The sequence below is a fragment of the Sparus aurata genome, chromosome 11 (assembly GCF_900880675.1).
Source record: "Sparus aurata chromosome 11, fSpaAur1.1, whole genome shotgun sequence".
Taxonomy (NCBI): domain Eukaryota; kingdom Metazoa; phylum Chordata; class Actinopteri; order Spariformes; family Sparidae; genus Sparus; species Sparus aurata.
In genome coordinates, this window is record NC_044197.1 from 20,198,751 (window position 1) to 20,219,952 (window position 21,202).

The 21,202-nt window shown below is 42.5% G+C and overlaps 1 protein-coding gene across 1 annotated transcript in view; it reads left to right on the forward strand.

Moving 5' to 3' along the window:
- nr5a2 (nuclear receptor subfamily 5, group A, member 2) overlaps window positions 1–21,202 on the forward strand; it is a 71,588-nt gene that overhangs the window by 34,556 nt on the left and 15,830 nt on the right. The window contains exons 5-6 of the mRNA XM_030434213.1: window positions 7,042–7,161; window positions 11,400–11,547. Of these exons, the coding sequence (XP_030290073.1) occupies window positions 7,042–7,161; window positions 11,400–11,547 (268 nt within the window). The remainder of the gene's footprint in view (window positions 1–7,041; window positions 7,162–11,399; window positions 11,548–21,202) is intronic.

Genomic DNA, 21,202 nt, shown 5'->3' on the forward strand with positions numbered 1-21,202 from the left:
GCAGGTAACCAACAGGTATTCTGGTAGCTTTAATCTCTGTCCGCTGGCTGACAAACTGCTGAAGCAAGTTGCTCAGTATATTATCTCCAGTATTATCATTCCTCTCTGCAGGCCCCCTCCACCCTGACTAGCAGCGCCACCTGCTTATTTTCCCAGCATTCTTATCACCCCGCCAGCCATAGGACCGAGGCCCACACGAACTGTATGCCGTGATAAACAGGAGCCGGGTCGGTGGTGTGTGTGTATCCTCAGCCACTTCTGCAGTGTGTAGAGGAGAGCAGGACATAGGACACCCAAAGGCCACCTCTCCCTACCCACCGGGCCACATAGCTGGAACATCCTGGGGATTTTGTCACTCACTCTGTTGTTTTTTTTCTGATGGATGTAACTCTATTTGTGGCATTTGAAAGTTACGGCTGCCAAAAATGATTTGCGGTGGGATTTATGAGGCATCGGCTGCTTCATTTTAAAAGGAGTCAGTGGCGACCTGTTTTTTTTTTTTGTTCTTTTTTTTTTTGCCTCCCTTGTATTTTTTTGTAATTGTTAAAGAAGAAAGAAATAAACAGACTAATAATAGGATTTGAGCTCAGGTCAGCAGGATTACATGCTTCTCCACAGGAAAAAAAACTGTCATGATTTGCTAGAGATTGATGGCAAATTAGTCGAACAAAATCACATTGTTGGCAATGGCGCCCCACACTGAGACTCTTTTCAATTAAATAACCAAACTAAACTGGAGGCGAGCTACAGTATGTTCAAGCACAACATAATTAAGTGTTCGCAGCACTCTGAGAACAACAGGCACTGTTCTAGGTGAATTAATGCCTGTTCCCAGGTGAATACAGGGCCTGTTTGGCTCAAGGCGAACAGATGCCAAGACAGGACTGCACCAAAGGACGGCTGCTAGAGACGCACGAGCATTGATGTCGGCTTCAAACCTCACCTGTAGTACTCCGAGACAGCATTGATTCTTGTCCAGCATAGAGAGACGGAGAGATGGAAGCACAGCTATTGTTTATGTACGAGTTGTTTGAGGCAGATAAACTCGCGCTCTGTGTGTGTGTGTTTGTGTGTGTGTGTGTGTTTTCTCCCCCCGTGTTGAAAAAAAAAAATAGCGTGATTCTCTCCATTCATTAAGGCTCCACAGAAGGAGATTCCATTAATCTGTTCATTAGGCCACATCAAAAATGGAACTACTTATTAAAATCAGATCCAGCTGTGTACTCTCGTTAAAGCCCGCGAAGCTTAACAATGCTCGTGGCACTAGACCAAACCCCGGCCACAAGAAAGGGGGGAAAAGATTCAACTCCATTGGCCTGTTTTGACTCAACACACCATGATAATTGCTCCACTCTTAGCAGGGGGCTATGAATAAACATTACTTTTGTCAGCGAAGCCTCTGAATGCTCCATTTCCAATTAATTTACATTTGCCCAGAAATGGAGGGAATATCTGCTCTTAATCACTATGTTTTATTTTCTCAATTTCCCCCAAGTCTTTTCTCATTCTCTCATTCCCTGTCTGGCACTTTCATTCCTTCTCTTACCCACCACGCTCCCTTTCTCTCTCTACCTCTCTCTCTCTCTCTCTCTCTCTCTCTGGAAAATCCCATTAATCTTAGGCAGTGGTTTTGAACAAAAGCTATGGGCTAAGCGATTGATCCTGGCATTGATCCCACTCGCCTGAACGATCATAAAGGTGTTAAATTGGTTTCTTGGAGGATATGTATTTTTCATTGCTGGCTGCTCCAAGTAGAAGTTCCTGCTCGGAATTTCTCTCATTTTTCTTTTTAACCAAACACTGGTGATGATATTAAAATATTAAATAGATCACACCTTGAAAAGTAGCCTTAAATGTGGATATTGAGGCCAGTTTGAAGTGATTTCTGGGGAGTGTGTTTTCTGCATCAGCCTGAACCTTAGCAGCTAAATCCTTATAATGAGTTTTGCTCCATTCAAGGACAGGTAGACTTCTGATTGTTCAACAGTGTGAGTAAAGGTAGAAAACTCATTCTGTTGAGTTGCTGGAAATCTGCTGTGAATCTATGCTCATCCATTTATTATCAACTTATTATCATCATTCTTTTTTAACCAAAAAATGATTATGTATCATTTTCATGACTAGCGAATCCAAGTACCTATTAGAAGGTTTTAGTACAGGTGAAGTATTTTTTTCAGAACAAGAACACACTTGAGAAAGACAAATATGAATGTTCACCGGCAGCGCATTTAGTGGGCTTGGGGATTTAAAGAGAGCATACAAAGAGTTATAAAATGGGACTATGAAAAGTATTCAGCTGCAATGTTCCTTTTGTATGTGTACTATCCCAGTTAGTATACTCCACCAATTTCGTAACCTTGAGTGGGCTGCTCGTGGAAATTAAAACGAAAAACCAATATTATCTTAAAGAGAAAATGTCTCTCCTTCACCTTCAGAGTAATTCACTTACATACTTTTGTTGCATTCTCTAGAGTTTTCTATTTGGCAAATTGAATTTCCTGCAGCAAAACCGCTGAAAGCTTGACAAATGATGAGTTTCAACTTTGTATTAGATTTTCTTTTATATATGTCTGTCTTTTCAAGGCACTACAGTGCTATTATACATCAAATCGGCATTAAACTTGTAATGTACTTACGGTTAACGAAGCTTCAAATACATTTGTAGACTCTTAATAAAAAGGCAGCACTCGATAGAAGCTTGTGAGTTGTACTGCTTTCCATCAAAAGTAGTGGGTCCACGTTGGTTTTTTAAACTCTATAGATATAATGTCATACATGTACAATGCATTGGGTAATCATACTAGCTAATAAAACGATTACTTTAATATTTTGGAAAAATCCCAAAGTAAGTCATGATGCTTACGTCAGCCAGCATGAAATATATATATATATATATATATATATAGTATATATATATATATATATATATATACATATATATATATATATATATATATATAGATATATATATACATATATGTGTGTGTGTGTGTGTGTGTGTGTGTGTGTGTGTGTGTATATACACACACATATATACATATATATTCTTTAACGCAGAGCTGAAATAAATCGTATATTCCCCAAACTGACCACCATGCCCTGACTCTCCTTAATGCTATTTTTTGAGTAAGAGCATCTTACAATATATTTATATTTAGGAACCCTGTCAATAAGTGTTGTCATATCAGGCTTTATGATGTCTCTAATAAAACAGCAAACAGTGATAGCAGTGATAATAGGCGTGTATCCCAAAGCCTGGGAAGTGACAAACACTCGAGGAATAACAATACAACAACAACTTTGTTTCCTACTGAGTCAACATAGCTGGAAACAGTAAATTAGCAACTGCCAGTGTTATCTTAAATTTCCATGACCATGTGATGAGATAAGCATTGACCAATTAAATGAATTACCTGTGTTATTGCTGTCGGTGACAGCAACATTTGAACTTTGTAGTGTCATATTGTGAATAAATCAAACCGAGAGAGGTTGTAATCAGCCACTGGCAATCAGCCAGTATTTTACTGACTCTAGTGGCATGGAGATAGTGCTCAAGACTTGTGTGAAAACACAAGAGGAGGCGGTCGTCGACTCCATGTCAGAAGGTTCATATTATCTGAGAGAGCAGGCAGCAGATCTTGTAGGATCAGGCGTCATGAGTGTTGCTCGTTTGACAGAGCAAAGGAAGAGCTTGTCAGGGAAACAGCTCGTGTCGCTGGCACTTAAAAGGTCAGCGAACTGAACCCCAACCCCTGGCCCGCCCCTACGCCTGTCTGTCTGTCACCAGTCCCCCTCTTCCAGGCGGGTGTCCCCAGCCCTCGTCTAGGCTGCTATCACCCGCCGTCATCCCCTCTGAGCCGCCCCCCTTTGATGACCTGGGCCTCTTGTCAGAGAAGAGCTTCCAGGCAGGCAGAGCGAGGACAGCCCTTTGATGAGGACCCCGACACTTGCCAGCACCACTGACATGCAGGGGGGGTCCTTTGAAGAGCCCGGGCCTTACATGTACCCATCCGTCCATGCACACACACATACACACTGTTACACGTGCTTCCAGGGTAGATGGAGGAGCGGACAGAGGAGGATTGGGGCGCAGTATAGAAGAACCTTCTTTGACTGCGGTTCTTGCTCTCTGATGGTTTTAATGAAGGCATTTGAATTTCTTCATCCTGTGCTTCGAGACGCCTTCAGTATAGGACCAAAAAAAAATAGACGAATAGGCAGGAGGAGGAGGGAGACAAAAAGAGTGCATGACACTGTCAAAAATGTCAAAAGTTCACAGAAGCTTTGTTGTATTTTGCATTTGACTTTCACTGATGAAAGACAAATGGGAGAAGTGAGGCAATACAAGATTGGAATCATATTTTGCATGATTTTACCATACCATACTTTATTTTATCTTGTGAAAGGGTTATTTCAGCGTAGGCTCAATAGAGCTATGATGGTCTCAGGTCAGTTGAAATAGTGAAATAGCAATGAAATTGGACAGTTTGCATCTATGTACATGAATCATACGGGCTAAATGTCATCAGTATTTAAAGAAATGATTTTTACATATAACCAAAACCCACAGTGTTTCCCTACCTTAACCAAAGTGAATCCTACAGATTAAATGTCCTGACTGTTGCACACACTGAAAATATGTTTTCCTAACTTTGACCAAAGTGCTTTGCCTAAAAAAAAAACACAGAATGGATGTGAACCTGGATGCCGGACTCACAATATTGGACTTTTGTGCGTCCGCCATCCATCTCAGGATGTAGTGTTTCATACAGTAAATGCTGAAGGTCACGAAAAACCACTTTCCAGTATTTTTTTTAGAAGTAAACTACAGACACTATTCAGGGTTAAAAACAAGGGATTTTAATTTGCTATTTATCCGTGACTGGCGTTGACAGTATCTTTTACAAAGCACTGCCCATCCCAAGTCCTTGTATTATCTGTGTGACTTTTCGGCCAAAAGAATGAACATTTATTTGTTCACAAGTAAAATGTGTAACATATAAAACATAGTTTAGAACTTGGGGTGATGACTATGTTTTGTGCTCATATTCTATTCATCTTAGGGGATGATACTGGTCTAAATGCTGGGTTTTGATACGGTCAGGAGAAAAGAATTACACTTGTAATGATATTATTATTTTCATGCGTACACTCATGAGGTACCGGCTAGGTTGAGACAACATAAAACTAAAGCGTTACCTAAATCTGAACATGGCAGCTGTGGCCAGAGACAACCTTAGCCACTCAAGTATTCATGTCCTCCAACAGTGAGTATGTGATTCAGCTTTGCCTAGTCAATGCTGTGGCACTTCTATTGTTATGTCTGCCTCAAAGGTAAACAGTCACTGTTTGACACTAGCCCTGAATCAGCAGTCATAACAATTTTAATCAACAAGCAATAGTCTTCACACTTGGCCACAGCCACAGCCACAGCCACGTTATACAAGGTAATAAAGTGTTAGCCTTTTGCTGGCAGCTACGGTTGTTGACATCAAATTAGTACCTAAGGTCATTCAACAAATGGGCCGCTGTACAATTTCCAGACGGCACAGAAAGAAATTCCTTTCAGCAGTGTTCATGCTGCACCTGCCTGTGTCGCAGAGTTTTTACATCGATCCACATTCTTCACCCTGCGATTGACGTCGGCGATGAACATCGCAGACAGTTCTCACAGACTCAAAGCAACAAAGTAATTCACACCACCACAAAAACTGCAGTGTGCCCAGAAAGACACATTATTCCCAATGATACCACAAAGAGGACAATGTTTGTTGATAGAAAAAGGGGGGAGAGGGAGGAGAAAGAAAGAACCTCTCATACATTTTCCTCATTCCTTCCTTCTCAATGTGGCCTTTTTGTGTCTGAGTCTAGCTATGTTGAGTAATGATTAACACAGCCAGGCATGGGAAGAGACTAACAGTTACAATGGAGGGGGTTGTTTTGGTCGAGAGAACCACCGATTGAACTGCCTCAGCTTCCCAAGCTCACCTGGTGGCTCCCTGGGAGCCGGCGGCTGGCATTCAGGAAGAAAAAAAAAAATGGCTACTTAATCATTATCATCTGTGGAATCACTCAGAAACTGCTGGCAATGTGCAAACAGATAAACCTGGCAACACTGTTAAATCGGGCACGTAGCAAAGTGCTTAACTGAGTGTTGAAAGGTTCACATGAGAAAGCTTTAGAGTGTGCGCAGGGGACTTTTGAGCTTTGTTTAAGGTTGAAAAATAACATTTTCTGAGGTGAAGTGATTGACCTGTGAGCAGGCTTACCTCGCAAACAGCTGCCTATGATATTTACAAGAGGCCTCATCTTTTTGTTTGCTTTAAAAGCTTTAAAGGTTTTAATTCATAAAGATATGACAGGATATATAACTAACTATTTGTTCAAGTGAAAAACTGAAATGCAAACAAAATATTAATATTTTTTTTCTTAAGAGAGTCCTAATTTCTCAGGGTGTTTTTTGTTATCAGCACTCAGATTTCGTAATGATTTCATCCAACAAGTACAGTGTATGTGGCATTTTTGTTCTTGGGATAGTGAATGTTTTCCCTGTTCTTTTGAGCTTAAAGTTTAAAGGGTATCTTCACGAAGTAGCATAAAGCCTTTTTATGGCTCCAGAGGAAGCTGCATGTAATCGGATAAATTACAATTTATCGATTATAAATTGGGTCATGTAGGCCCAAAAAAAGGAAAAAAAGAAAACCTGATCATCTAATTCATTCGGCAGAGCCAAGCCCTGATGCTTGCATTCCCCACAATGCAACCTGCCACTGAATGACATCACTGGAGACAGTTTACCAGATTACTTGCAGTTTCCTCTGGAGCTACAGAAGACTTTATGGTACTTTGTTTAACATATGCAGTAGTACAAAGACCTACACAGACATTTTAAGGTGTAAATTTGATGGAGTTGCCCTTTAAAGCACATTTACAGCTCCTCGTGCCTCTGTGTGATCTTTCAGTAAATCTTAGCTGTTTTTTAACCTCCACATGCGTGAGAAAAAGTCAAAGGTTTGACCTGATTTATATTTCCCTTACCAGGTGGACGACCAGATGAAGCTGCTGCAGAACTGCTGGAGTGAACTCCTCATCCTGGACCACGTCTTCCGGCAGGTGGTGCATGCCAAGGAGGGCTCCATCCTATTGGTCACTGGCCAGCAGGTGAGTTGGTTACACCTTTTACCTTTTGTCTTTTTCCTCGAAAACAGCGCTCAATTGGGGGGGGGGATGACTCTGCGGCTGCTCCTCCACGATTCCTCTAAAGCCTTATTGATCATGCAGCCTCACATGAGTCACCACTTCATTAAAAATAGATTATGCTTATAGATAAACTCTAATGTCACCAGAATAATCAATTTTGAATTTTTTCTCCATCAGTGAAAACATAAAGCACTCTCATTCTACAGCAAAGTCTTGGAGAGATTAAAAAAACAGTGTTTTATCTTGTTTTCCTTGGGGCCTTTGAGCAAGTTAGTGGAATGGAGCTCCTCAATGCATTGGTATACTGTGATACCCTTTCCTGTTGATTCACACTCTCCAAAGACACACTGTCGAACGGGTGAACGCATGAACCCACAGAGCGCAGTGAAGACCTCCCCGGCGCTCAGTGATTTTTATAATCTCGTGCACACAAAAAGACATGAGACTGCTCATCAAGCCTCTGACCAGCAGCATGCCTGTCAGTCGGGTGAGAAGTCATAAATGATTGATTGGCCGGCTCTCCAAAACATTGCTCTTCAACAAAATGTTTTACAACAAAAGGCACTGGTATAAATATTATAGCAAGGCAAGCGTGGCATATACAGGGAAGTCCTGCTTTAATTCCACGATGCTGACTGGAGACAAGGTCAGAGTTTCAGAATAGGTGATGAAGGGCTGCCTGTGGTAAATAAACATCAGTAGGCCAGTGGTGGTGAAAAGTACAAACTGGGGTAAATTGTACTATCATACTGAAAGTGTTCGTGCCAATATACACTTTCTTAAAATTGGTTAAAGTTTGACAGTGTCAACGAGCCAGTCTAGATTAATCTGATGCAGAGGAGGGTGGTGGTGGTTAAATGAAAAGTTGAAGAGAAAAGTGAGGAGGATGAGCCAAAGAGGAGGAGAAATGCTGGGTTAACAGGTGGTGGAGAGTGAGAGAAATGATGGAGGATGTCAGACATAGAGGAGTGTGGACGCACGGTGAGGACATAACAAGGGTGGAGAGGAGAGAAAAGAGGAGAAGAGAGACATTGACGGAAGCACAGGGCAAAGGAGAGGAAGAGATATCGGTGGCAGAGAGGAGGAAGAATGTCAAGGTGGCAGAGAGAAAAGAGAAGGAGGACAGCGTGGGGAATGGGACAAAAAAAAGAGGTGGTAGGAGACAAGGATGGGCAAAGAAGGCCATGAAATGAGGAGATGATGAGGCAGTTTGAAGAGTCCGGAGTGGTGAGAGGGAGGAGGAGGAGGAGGAGGAGGAGGAGCTGATAATCAGGGGAGGCACAGGACGGCAGTTTCGTTTGCATACATCGGCTAATGAACAGCTGGTGTTGGGGGTGGGGTGTGTGTGTGTGTGTGGCTCTGAAACAGTTCATTATTTCCTATTATTCTCTGCCTGGCCAGGGGTGACAGCGCAGTGATAACACCAGGGATATTTAGAAACCCAGTAGCAGCATCACCTAAAGCGAATGCTACACACACGCACACAAAGCAAATCACATAATGACTGTTGCATCGTGGGCTGGACATTGGCCGCATATGGTCTGCGATGTGCTAATAATTTACAATAGGATGAGAGTGAGGCCAACTGTGGAGTTTCTTTGCGCCAGAGAAGAGAGCACATGACATAAGTGAAACGTCCGATTTCTGATTTTCCCCCAACTCAGTTAGGTTGTAGAGAAAATGTCCACATTAGCCACTCGTTGCATTGCATCCTGGTCTATTTCCTGCTTACCAAAATTGGTGTGCTTGCCCAAAAGTTTGTGCTCAAAGTTTTTGACCATGTGTCTCATAACAAAACTCACGACTCTCCGCGTTAATAATTTGATTAATAAAGTTTAAGTTGAATCTCCTTAAATCTAAAACTTAAATCTCCTTGCAAATATGTTCAGTCGTTTTTTTGTTTTTTTTTAAAGATTTGTTCAAATTGAAAATTCGAACAGATGTTTTCTCCTCTTTTTGCTTTGAATCAAGCCGCTTCTTTGCACTCATCCGTCAAACGCTGCACTCATACTGACCTCTGAAAAGAAATCCATGGCACCAGCAGATTTACCGTTGTGGCCTGTCAGTCTCTCTCTATCTTGCCCCCTCTCTTGCCCTCATGTTCCTCACTTGCTAATTTCTCCTTTTTTTTGATTTTCTCTGAACTGCTGCATGTCTCCATGTCACCAACAGCAGGGAGAAATGGCCATGAGTGTTTTTTTTTTTTTTTTTTTTTTTTTTTTATTTTGGACAGAAGAAAGGAGGCTTTGCTGTATCCTGTCATAGGATCAAACGCAGAATGCATCATGGGCAAATGTGTGCAAGCATGAAATGACAAAGATCGGACTGAACTGTTGAATGATTAAGCGAGGCCTTGCAGCTTGGCAGCCAGTTTTTTACGGTATGAAAATCCTGATATTTTGATAGCGCAGCGCTCCTGGTGTACATGAAATTCTAATGATGAAGAAATGCAAAAACAGACGTTCCTCGGTCAGTCGCAGCTTTCTGTGCTCTCAAACACGGTACATTTGCACACACATCAAAGCCCCCCTACGCATCAAACCGATCCCACCTTCCATACTCATCTTTAATGTTGTGCTTCGATTGTTAATCGTATTCATGATGGGTGAAGATTTGAAGGTTTATTCATATATTTACTCTCTATATCTCTCCAGGAGGTATAATAAAGTAGTATTGATTGATTGACTGATACGCAGGTCACCAGGGTTAGTGCCAAGTCTGCTATAGTGACATTATAGCTTTTTTTTTCTTCTCTCTTTTTACTTAAGGCTAGAAGGCAATAACCCAAGGCATCGCCATCAACAGTCCAATCATTCAATGAAGTTATTTCATGCACAGTTGATTTTATGTAAATTGATTGACACCTCGGAGGGAAAGGGGGGGGGGGGGGCAGTGTCTGCTTTTCACCGAGTCATAACTCCTACCATCTTGAAGGTGGGAAGAAGGAAAGAGAGCGGGACAAAGGAGTTAAGGATTAACTGGGGGAGAGGTACAGCGGTGTGGTAAAAGAGAAAGGGAAGAAGAAAAAGGAGGGAAGAAGACATGGGGAAAAAGGAAAAATGTGGTGAATTGTTAGCATTTCCTTTACTGTGACCCCTCCTTTCTTTGGACAGATGAAAAAACCAGCTCCAATCACACTATTTACACGATAAATAAATTCCATATCCAGGGGTGTTTTTAATTGCAAATGGGGGCTCACAGGGACCCTCTTCCTCCCTGAGCTTTAGGAACTGCGCACGCCAACATCTACCTTCCCCTGCAAACCCTCGCACAGTCAATTATGGTAATGAATTGTCAATAAATATAAAAATTTAATATGGTCCTGCTTACTTTGAGTGGCAGCTAAGGACTTGCCTCCCAGACAAATGTGCTGTGGCTGCAGATATGAGGAGCACCGGAGAAAAGAGAGTGTGTGTGCCTGTGTGTGTGTGTGTGTGTGTGTGTGTTTGACCCAAACAAAGATGGGTTTATGGGCATCTATCTATCTATCTATCTATCTATCTATCTGTCTATCTATCTATCTATCTATCTATCTTAGCTTTTTTTTTTGTCATGTCTCAGCATGCATGTTTTGTTTTTTCACTTAAACAGAAAACAGAGAGAGAAATCAAATCTGGCAGGTCGAGTCAGTCGGAGGTGAACTCCCATGCTCTCTTCGTATGCCTACAGCTTGTCGTCATAAAAAAAACTGTTAAACTGCAAAAACCTACCGCCTGCAGCTTTTTTTTTCTTTGACTCACACTCACACTCTGATGGACAGACCAAAGCTTTTGACTCCATGTTGAGAGTGCAGCAGAGCAGGTACAGGAATACATTTTTTATTTATTTTTTTAATCATTAAATGAAGCTCATGGTTGTGATGTGGAAATAGAAAATGAAACCAACTGAAAATGGTGAATTATCAAGAGAAGGGAAAGCTAATGAGTGTGCGGATACTGTGAAAGCATCAAAACAGTGCCTTCAAACAAGCCATCAGGAATTCACTTAGAGTGTGATGTCATAAGGTTCCAGTCCCCAACTTCGGCCATGTCCCCAGCACAGCCGTTGTTGCAAAAACAAATGTTATCTGACCTTAAAGCGTGTAAATATTTTTTTGTTGACACCATAAATGAAAGTATGACCCTGAAAATGATAATGATGTGTGAAGTTTAAACTTTGGTGTTGAACTTCTTGTAACCCCCTCTCATTACTTATTCCAGGTGGACTATGCAGTGATTGCATCACAGGCGGGAGCCACCCTCAACAACCTGTTGAGCCACGCCCAGGAGCTGGTGGCCAAGCTACGCTCGCTCCAGCTGGACCAACGGGAGTTCGTCTGCCTCAAGTTCCTGGTCCTTTTCAGTCTGGGTGAGTTTCTGAAAGCCCTGAGGCTTGAAGATTAACGGGATGTACAGTAAAATAAGGAATATCCTTAGAATTCATGAAATTTAGCAATATCATGTGCTGGGACGTAAGTAATCCCAAAGTCACTGCTCCTGAGGTAGGAGTAGTGGATGAGGATCAAAGTGATTTAATGTAATAGAGACATGTAGGAAGGATGGATGAGAAATGGATGGAAGAAGGGAGGAGAGGACAAAACAGGTTCCTGCTACTGGTAAAAGATCTATAGCGGGTTGAGGGAGGAGGTGGAAAGCAGGAAAGGAAGGAAGAGGAGAGGGGAGGAGGTTGGGAGGGGAGGAAGAAAGGGACCAGTGGTCTGGAAGGGACAAAAGAGAAAGTGAAGGAGGAAGGAAAGAGGGGAGGCTTGGTGCTCAAGATTTTACACACAGCTATGCAATTCATGCAAAACAATTGTGAATAACACCTTAATAAGTTTAGGTTAATATACTTTTTGGCTTCAGATGGTCACCTCAGAGTCCTATGACTTAACCTGGACCAGCAGCAAATCACACCTACCTGTGCCTGCAGACTGTTAAAGGAATAGAGGCATTTTGTTTCACATTGAGACTTAGAAATAAAACCAAGAGGTGAGCTGGTTGTTGCCCAACATAAAGAGTTGGAAGGGAATGGGTGTGATTTTTTAAATTTTATATATTTTTTTATCAGTTCAAAGGAGATTTTGATGTAGGATCGGAAAGGAAAGGTGGGAGTTGGAGGGGATGGGGATCAACCGAGGGGGGGAGGAAAGGATGAGATAGAGGGATGATGTAGTGGAAGAGAGTGGTAGGCAGGTACTGCAAAGCATTTTCGGATGGACCGGTGGGAGGGAGCTGAGGCAGGGAAGAGAGAGGGAGCATGGGATTTTGAGAAGGGAAGTGGAGGGATAAGTAGCCAAATGAGTTGCGGGATGAAGAGAAGGGGGTACACTGGTGTGTGCGTGTGTGTGTGTGTGTGTGTGTGTGTGTGTGTGTGTGTGTGTGTGTGTGTCATTGTGTGTGTGGTGTGTTCGGATCCCAAAGCTGCTCTCCGTTCTCTAAGCCGAGGTCAGACATTGCCAGGAGACTGTCATATCTGTCTCTTTCTTAACAAGTCTGCAACAAATGGCCTCTGAGGAATACACACATACACTCACACGCACACACTCAACCAAATCTACTTTAACATCCGACACTCCCGAAGCCGATGATGTTAAGGTAGCTTCGGCCTCTCTATGGCACTGAGAGCAACAGTGGCATACATATGATGAATATTTACCCGATCCTTAGCTCCTCCTCCCTCCATCCATCTGTAATTCACAAGGGTCACGCTTTCACTTGTTTACCTCCTCTAAACAAAGAAAGAGGGAGTAATGAACTGCTAGGCTCGCACACACAAACACACACACACACTGAGGTGATCAGGCAGGATTAATGTTTGTGTTAGTGTTTGTGGTATAGCGAAGAAAGAGGGAGGGATGGGGAGGATTGCAGCGGTGTGTGTGTATGCGGGTGTGTGGCGGGGGTTGATGCTGGGGCTCAGGGTCTAAATAATTTGGCAGAAACATCATCCATAATGAAAGGCTCACCTGAGGGAAGTGTATCGCCCCCGGCAGTGCCTGTTCTCCGGCGTGCCCAGGCCTCCCGCAAAAGAAGCCCGACACAGACGCCATAGAGCCGGCTGAGGGGAACAGTGTTGGAGGGTGGGGGGTGAGGGGGAGTGGAGAGGGGGGGGGGGGACTTGAGTAACGTTAAGCCAGGAGAATTCATCTGATTAATATCACACACAGCTGAACAGAGATGTGTGTGTGAGTGGCTGTTAGGAGGCGGATGAGATACATACATTTACCTGAGGGAAAGTGCATAATGTGTGTGGTAATGAAGAAGCAGGAGTGTGTGTGTGTGTGTGTGTGTGTGTGTGTGTGTGTGCATGGCTGCTTTTGAACTACAAGCAGAGGCAATTAATAAGGATTGTAGTGAAATGAGGCATGAAAGCAGCTCTGCACCGATGACTGAACTGTATATCGAGACTAGAATTTATTTTTTATTTTTTCCCTAGGATAGAATCATCCTAACTAGAGCAAAGATACCCGATGGGCGGGCCAGGTTTGGACAATAATGTTTGATGTCCAGGTTGAGGTTAGGCTCTGTCACTCAGCTGGCATGGTGCTTTCATGTTCTTCTAGTGAAAATATAGTGTAAAAGTAAATAAATACAGTGTACGATGACAGTCAACATGTCACGTTCTGACCCATGACTAAATTATTATGAGACCAAACCCATCTTCAAACTGGGACTTCATTTTTAACTCAAAAACACAAACGTTTTGTGGCTGCAGTGTGTGATATCACGGTGACAAAGTCTGTTCACAGGCAGACAGACAGACAGACGAGGTGAAAACAATACCACTGGATGGGAATGATTGGAACTGGGTTACAGTGATCTGTAACCTAAAACAAATGTGGGCCAGGGCCATGAAGTGAAAGGCAATTGGCCCCTTTCCCATTTACTACCTCCCTGTTTGGTTTAGTAATAGTAATCTTGCATGGTGGGGAGGTTACAACGCTGACAATATCCACAGAAAGAAATGACACAGAAACACCCGGCACTGTCTGTCATGTGGTTGTATGTCTGGCTAGATGCTAAAGTTTGGCATTTGCTTTGAGAGGCTACCTTTCATTAGATTAAAACTGTCAAACTGGGGTCAGGCTAGGTTACTACCCTCTTGGACACAAACACAGCTAACCCTTTAAAAACCCATCCCAGATGTCAGGAATGTTTGTTTGTAATGATTAAATGGACAAACATGACTTTCCGTCACCATCCCAAGGAAAAAGAATGTCACTAATGGGATGTATTCAGTATGACACCGGTTTGATACTTGGAACTACTGTTTGTTGTACTTTACTGCTGCTGCTGATACTTGAAGCTGAAATGTAAAGGGTCAAAGTGTTGGATGGACATGTGGCAGCAGACTGGATTTTTTCCAACTTTTGCCTCTTAATCAACTTTAACCACGATCTTTTTCTAAACCTAAATAAATGTTTAATTAGCCTTACTGTAAACATAAATAATCATACTTTTTTGCACAAGGACTCTAACCATAACAACAATTTAAAAAAAATGGAATTGGACTTTTTTTTTTAAAGTTGTCATTTAAGGATTTTGCTAAATCACCAAATATTGATGTTCCTGTATGGCTCTCTCCCTCGTTTTCATTCCCTGTCATTCTGTTTGTGACTTGATCTTTCTCCTCTTCCTACAACCCTCTCCCTCTCCCTCTCTCTCTCCTCCTGTAGATGGACAGTCAGTCACTTCCTCCCTGCCAGAGGAGCTCTCAGTTAAGCCAGTTGTCGATAAAAACAGGGAGCTAGATGTCACTGCGGCTGAGAGGAGACACTTGTCCTGCTCGGTTCGCGCGCGTGTTCTCAGAGTTGAACCTCTTGTTTTTTCAACTTTAATTTTTCTATTTTCTCTCTGTTACTCTCTCTTCATCTCTCTCTCTCTCTCTGTCCCCCGTCACTTTTTGCCTGTCTTGAATAAAGGCTTTCACCCTCTGTCAAGGAAGAGATTATCACTCTAAGAGCATTGATCTCTTAAGTGTTGGTAAGACTTCGAGCGATGATTGTGCGTGTTGGCCATCGAGCTAGAGATGCACAAATCGGCAGGGAGAGGGAGAGTGAGTGCTGCCTGGGTCAGAGTTCAGTAGAGGATTACTACTAGTTGTTGTGTAGTGATAGAACACTGTTAATGGGCCTTTGATTTCCTTTAAAAGGCTTAAGGACCTAATAGAAAGACTGACATGGGGTTTGATGGAGGTGAGAAATGGGTCACAAGTTCAAATTCAGGCTGAGGAACGTGAAAAAAAAGACTCCGTTGTTCACACTTTTTTTTACTTCAAGAAACCAGCAGGAGTGCGTCCTAAAATGTGTAAGCTATTGGTGACATCGTCCTGCTTGAATGCTGCTTAAAGAGTAAAAAAAGGGGGGGAAAGCAATGCGACTAAGTAAGTATGTTCTGATGCATGCCACCGCACAGATAGTTTCCATACTGGGAAAGCAGACGCAGTGACAGAGGTCACGGAGTGTTCAGCCAGCAACCAGTTAACCCAGCTCCACAGGTCAGACCCCATCAGGTGTAATTGGGTGAGACAGCCGCTGCCGGTCCTTGTCAGCCGAGAGGAGAACCAGAGTAGCTGCCAGACCAGCGCAGGGTGGTAAATGCTCCCAGCGGAGAGAGCAGATTTGTGGACATAGCCCTAAATAATGCTCCCATATTGAAGCCTTTAGAGCGAACAAAGCCAGTGAAAAGCTGTAAAAATGTGGAGAATTTAGGCTTGTGTTTGGCTCTAGTGAAGGTTTACCCTCAGAAATAACATTGGCTTGCCCAGTCAGTCGGTGTAAACATGCTTAAAATGTTTGACTGTAAAAAGCTGTATTATGTGTATATTTTTTCATTTTGTGTAATCATTACCTTCAGTATTTCGATCTTTATTCTGGAGGCACCTGCAACATCCTGCACGTTTATTTGAACTACATCATTTCAGAAATAAAGGGGCCACTGAATTTCATTTTCTTAGTCATTATTAGTCATTTCATTATTTGACGCAATATGTAGGAGGTAATGGCCCTGCCGAGTTGATGTATTCAGATTGCTCGCTTTTCTCTGACCACGCCCTTCAAGTTTAATTTCAAATTGTCAAAGAAAATAGGCAAATGTGAAGATCTTATAAAGTGGAACTATTTAATTTTTGGAGTCAAGTAAATTATTGATAGAATAAGGGTTGCAGCTTGAGTATCAAGTGTCTAAAACTGACACAGATGTCTTATATGCCCTAAACACAAGGAGAGATTTCCGTTTACAGTTGGTACCTGAAAATTGCTGGTTAGGTTAAAATGATATTCAACTCACCTCAAGATGACAGAATCACGATGTAAAGCCAATTAAAAGAATGAAATACATCTTCAAAATTAGATGAAATGATGTGTCAGGCTGGCCTTTCTTTATTTGAGGCCACTGATCTAAAATCAGTAGTGTTGTTCTTTTAATAAGAGACCAAGACAGCCAGTGATTCAAGAGCTGCCTCAGCACCACGTTATCTGTCTGTCAAGTGATTAGTCAGCCTCTGAGGTTGGAGTTTAGAGACACCCGCCTATCCATCCCTCCCGCCCTCCATCCCTCACCATCCATCCAGCCCCTCTGCATTGTCTCTCCTTTCATTGCTCTGCCCTCTCGCTTTTTTTCACATCCATCTCGGTATGCCTCGATCTATCACAACTCCATCCGCACATCTGCCTCCATCGCCTCCTCGTTTATCTTTGCCCGCGTCTGAACCGCCATTTATCTCTTTTCCTCCCTCCCTGAACTTTTCCTCCACCCCCTTTTTCCCTTAAATGTCTTAACTACAGTAATTTAGTAGAGTCTCCGTCTTGAGATCATTGTCTCTAAATCAAGTCTCTAAACAATTGATTTTCTGCCACAAGTGACATGATTTTGTAAAGGTGTTCATTTAATATTCCATAGTCATCAATTCCCTAAAATGTTGAAATAAGTTACATCTCTTTTTACCTTTCCCTTCCTGCACTTGATCGACCCCCGCAACCTCCAGACTCCTGTGGTAGGATGCGTCTCTCATTAGCATGTTTAGCGTGCCACACACTTTTTCTGTTTTGTGTACTGCGAGGTCAGACACCAATCTGCTGACAACAACACAAACACAGCAACGTGATTAACCTTGATGAAAAAAGACAAGTGTTCTCTCTCTTTCTCTCTCTCTCTCCCCCTAAATCTTTATCATATTTTTCTCTACACACAATGAAAGGAAAAAAAAACAAAACAACATAATTCCCAGACAGGTACGTCCTAATTAAGCAACAGCCGAGGCTGCTCAGAATCAATGCCCTGATCCCTGGCTAGCGAGCGAGGGAGCGGGCTAATTCATGCACACCGCCCTCCCTCTCCCCCTCATAAAGCCTGGCAAATATTCATTTCCTGAAATGAACCGAATCATTTAGAATTTGGTCGGGGATTGATTACCATCGCGCGGCGGCGACGGTTCAATATTTATACCCACTGAGACCCACGTAGGGGCCAAATAGCGGAGCGTAAAACCGGAACAACGCTTTACAACTTCATAATTGGGACCTTTTTCATGCTGCTTGCTGTGTGAGACCCAAGCTTTGTGCTGGGCTGTAAGTCAACAGAGTGTGTACCTTTGACCTGATCAATACATGAATAAAGGTATGCTCAGAGGCTTTGAATCATCCTCTCCTGCTCTCAAGAGGGATCAGGACACATAAGGATCAGCGAGCAGAGCGTGTACCTGTATTTTAAATTTTTTTGAATTGCAAAAAATAATGGTCTTTATGTAAGTAATCAGCTGAGGAAGTTTCATGGTGATAACTATTTTTACCTTACTTGCCTGTAGTGTCTCCCCTTCCTATGTGAAGGGTTACAATTGATGTTATTTTTGCCATAGTTCATGAGAAAAGACACGTGCATGACAGGTGGCACAAATCAGGCTTCGCGGTGTGCGCGTGCTTGACGGATGTTTGTGTGCCCCACAAATTACAGACTCAGTGACTGGATTGGTGCAATGGCAGCGGTAATGGAAAATACAGTAGTGATGATTGCAGTGGGGCTAAGACAATAAATGTATATATGAGGTTCATAAAGTGCAATTCCTGCACAGGGCGACTGCATCTAGTGCTTTTTCATCACTCTGTTTTTGAAACTTGGCGAAGTGCTCGGCAAACACGTGCTGATTGAAAGGTATTGGACTCTCATCTTTCAAACAAATCTCTTTACCCACATCAGCTCCCATCGGGCATCATTGTGGCTGAAGGAAACAAACAACAACAACAACAAAAAAAAGATTTGCTCAAACTTTGTCCCCGACAGAAGAGATAAACCCAGCTAATCATGTTTGAGTGTCCTGACTTTTCTTTCATCTTATCAGGCGTAGGTGGGAGTGTGCCCTAACGCAATGAACCTAATACTTGTGCCTATTTTCTGTCAATTTTAGCCTAAGAAATCTAACATGGCGCGCAGTCGCTTCCTGATGCCAGCCGCCACTTTGTAGGGAATTCCGTGTAATGAGGCTGCCTAAAAGGCTTTCAGACTTTATCAAGCAATAAAAGCTCCAGGTTTCCAGCCCGCCACTATTACCTGGCAATACTGCCGGCTGTTGTCATTAAGCAGCGTTTGCCATGAGTTGTGGCAGTGGTGGGGATATTGAGGATCAGTGCCTCTCACCCTTGACCTCACGCCCCTCTTTAGCCTTTAGCCCTTATATCTCACCAGAGATACGTTACAGTTTTCAGATTGATTTCGACATTTCCCAGATTATCTCCCAAAGTATCTCTCCAAATTACAGCTCAGGTTTGCCGTATTCTCTTCTCTTTTTAAGTCTTATCACATCCTTACAAGGCTTTGTGTTGCATTTACGTTGACACTGTTCCTTATCTGGTTCCAAACAAGGCCAGTTATCAGGGAGCAGAGCAACATAATAAGGGGGGTTTGTTTAAAAGGGGATTTGTAAATTGACAGACCGCAGTATTAAGTGATAAATAAGTGATAAGACGAAAAGCCACATCATTGTTGTTTTCCAAGAGGGATCTTGTAGATAGAGAGCATAGTCTACTACTGAGTTCTTAGAATGGTAACTAGGTCTGCAATTTATGATTATTTTCACTGTTGATTAAACTGACAGTTACTTCGTAACTAGTGGATTAGTTGGTCAATCTAAAACATTTGAGAAAACTATGAAATATATTTTCAGATACCAAGATTTCATCCTCAAAGGACCTGTGTCGTCCACAACCCAAAGATTTCAGCTTTCATAAATGATCAGTAAAGCGATGAATTTGTTGCGGCTGTAAAGGTAACATAATTAAACATTTATGGGGCTTAGCTACTCCTGTAAACCACAGTGAAATAAGACAGCACACACATTGTGTCATATATAAAAATACAGATATGTCAGATCATATCTCCTGGTCTCCAGACACTTAAGAACCAAAGTCAAGCCGAGTCTGCTGCTATATCAACACTGCAATGTGAGACGTATGGAATGGAACTATTAGTACATTATCAGTTAATTTTCTGTGGTCCAGATAGAGCTTAAATGTGAAACCACAGTTCATCTCTCCAAAATCTTGAATTGTCTAAATTTTGACGTTTGAAAATATGGAGGTATATTTGTTTTTCATAGCTGAAGATGGTGATTTTCAAATGTAGCAAAAAAAAAAAAAAAGATTTTCCTTTTGTAACCTTTAGCCTAAGCAGACAAATGGCCTTTTAGCATTTTGAAATGTGAACGAAAACAACGTGTTTATTTATTTAATCTATAATGGATGTGGAGGGCAGAAATGGTGTCAGGAGAGTTTGTGTTCAGTTGCAGACAAAGCAAGGTTTACAGGAGACCATCTAAACGCCAGTGGTGTCATTATTGTATACCTATTACAAAGTGCAATCAACAATTACTTTTTAGGATGCGTTAAAGCGAATTAAGTAATACAAATTCAAAGCATGCAACTTTGTCATGACATAACATTTCGGCAACAGTATGGGCCAACAGAGCGGCACTGCGGCAGCAACTACTCCCGCCATCTACCAGTGATGTTACAGGAATAGTAACCTCTTAACGGATTTCAATGCCTTCGCTCCCAGTAACAGTCCAAACACGTGCAGCCCTGCCCAGCACCCCTGCCTGTATATGGGTATATCTGCACGGTGGCAGTCGGATTTAATATACCTTTTAACTCACTGCCCCGCCAAAGTAATACAGGACATATCCCCTAAACTTCTGCTCCCCTCCATCAATACACTCTCTAACTACCGTAGAAGTGAGCACAACCAGACAAATGCTCCTGTAAAAGTTTTTTCTAGCAAAGAAAAAAACCTTTTCCTCCCTTCTTCCTCTTCCTCTGCTCCTCTCCTGCGTTCCCATGTGGGGTGATTTAAGACGGTCAAGCTATGGAGAAACTGTTGCCCTCCGCCTCTCCCCTCGTCCCTCCCTCCCCTCTCATTCTACCTCTCCTTTGGCCTTATTACAGGCTGTCAGTTTATTATAAAACATTAGGAAAGCAGAGGGACACTTGCAGTTACTGTCCTATCGATCGGCAGGGATAGATTCTGTGATTTAGAGTCAGCCTCTGCTCGCGCCCTCCACATTCTCGGTCTCCTATTAAGGCACCGGCGCTTTGCTTTGGCTATTGATGTCTCAACATTAACAGTTACAAGCTGCTACAGAAAATCAATGTTCAACTTTTATTACCGACTGCATAACGCAGAGGACCTCCCGCCAGCTGGTACTTAGCAGTCAAAAGGAGGCGCGGATGGTCCACCCGGCACGTCAGGTGTTTTCTAAGTGATATCTGCAGTAATATCAATCATATGTACAGCATATAGGGGCTTCCAGGGGCCAGTTGAGGGCCTAAGAGCTAAGGGTTACAGCAAAGTAAGGTATAGCTCGCCAAACAAATTAGCATATCCGTCTCTGTGCACGGACAGAGAGCTGAAAGCCAGACAGGCAAGGAAGTTTTTATCTCATACTGGATAGTTTTTTTTCCACAGAAGGCCGAACATCTGCACTTTTCTTGAGTTTCTTTGAAAGGCGCCATCAAAACACATCAACACACGTACAG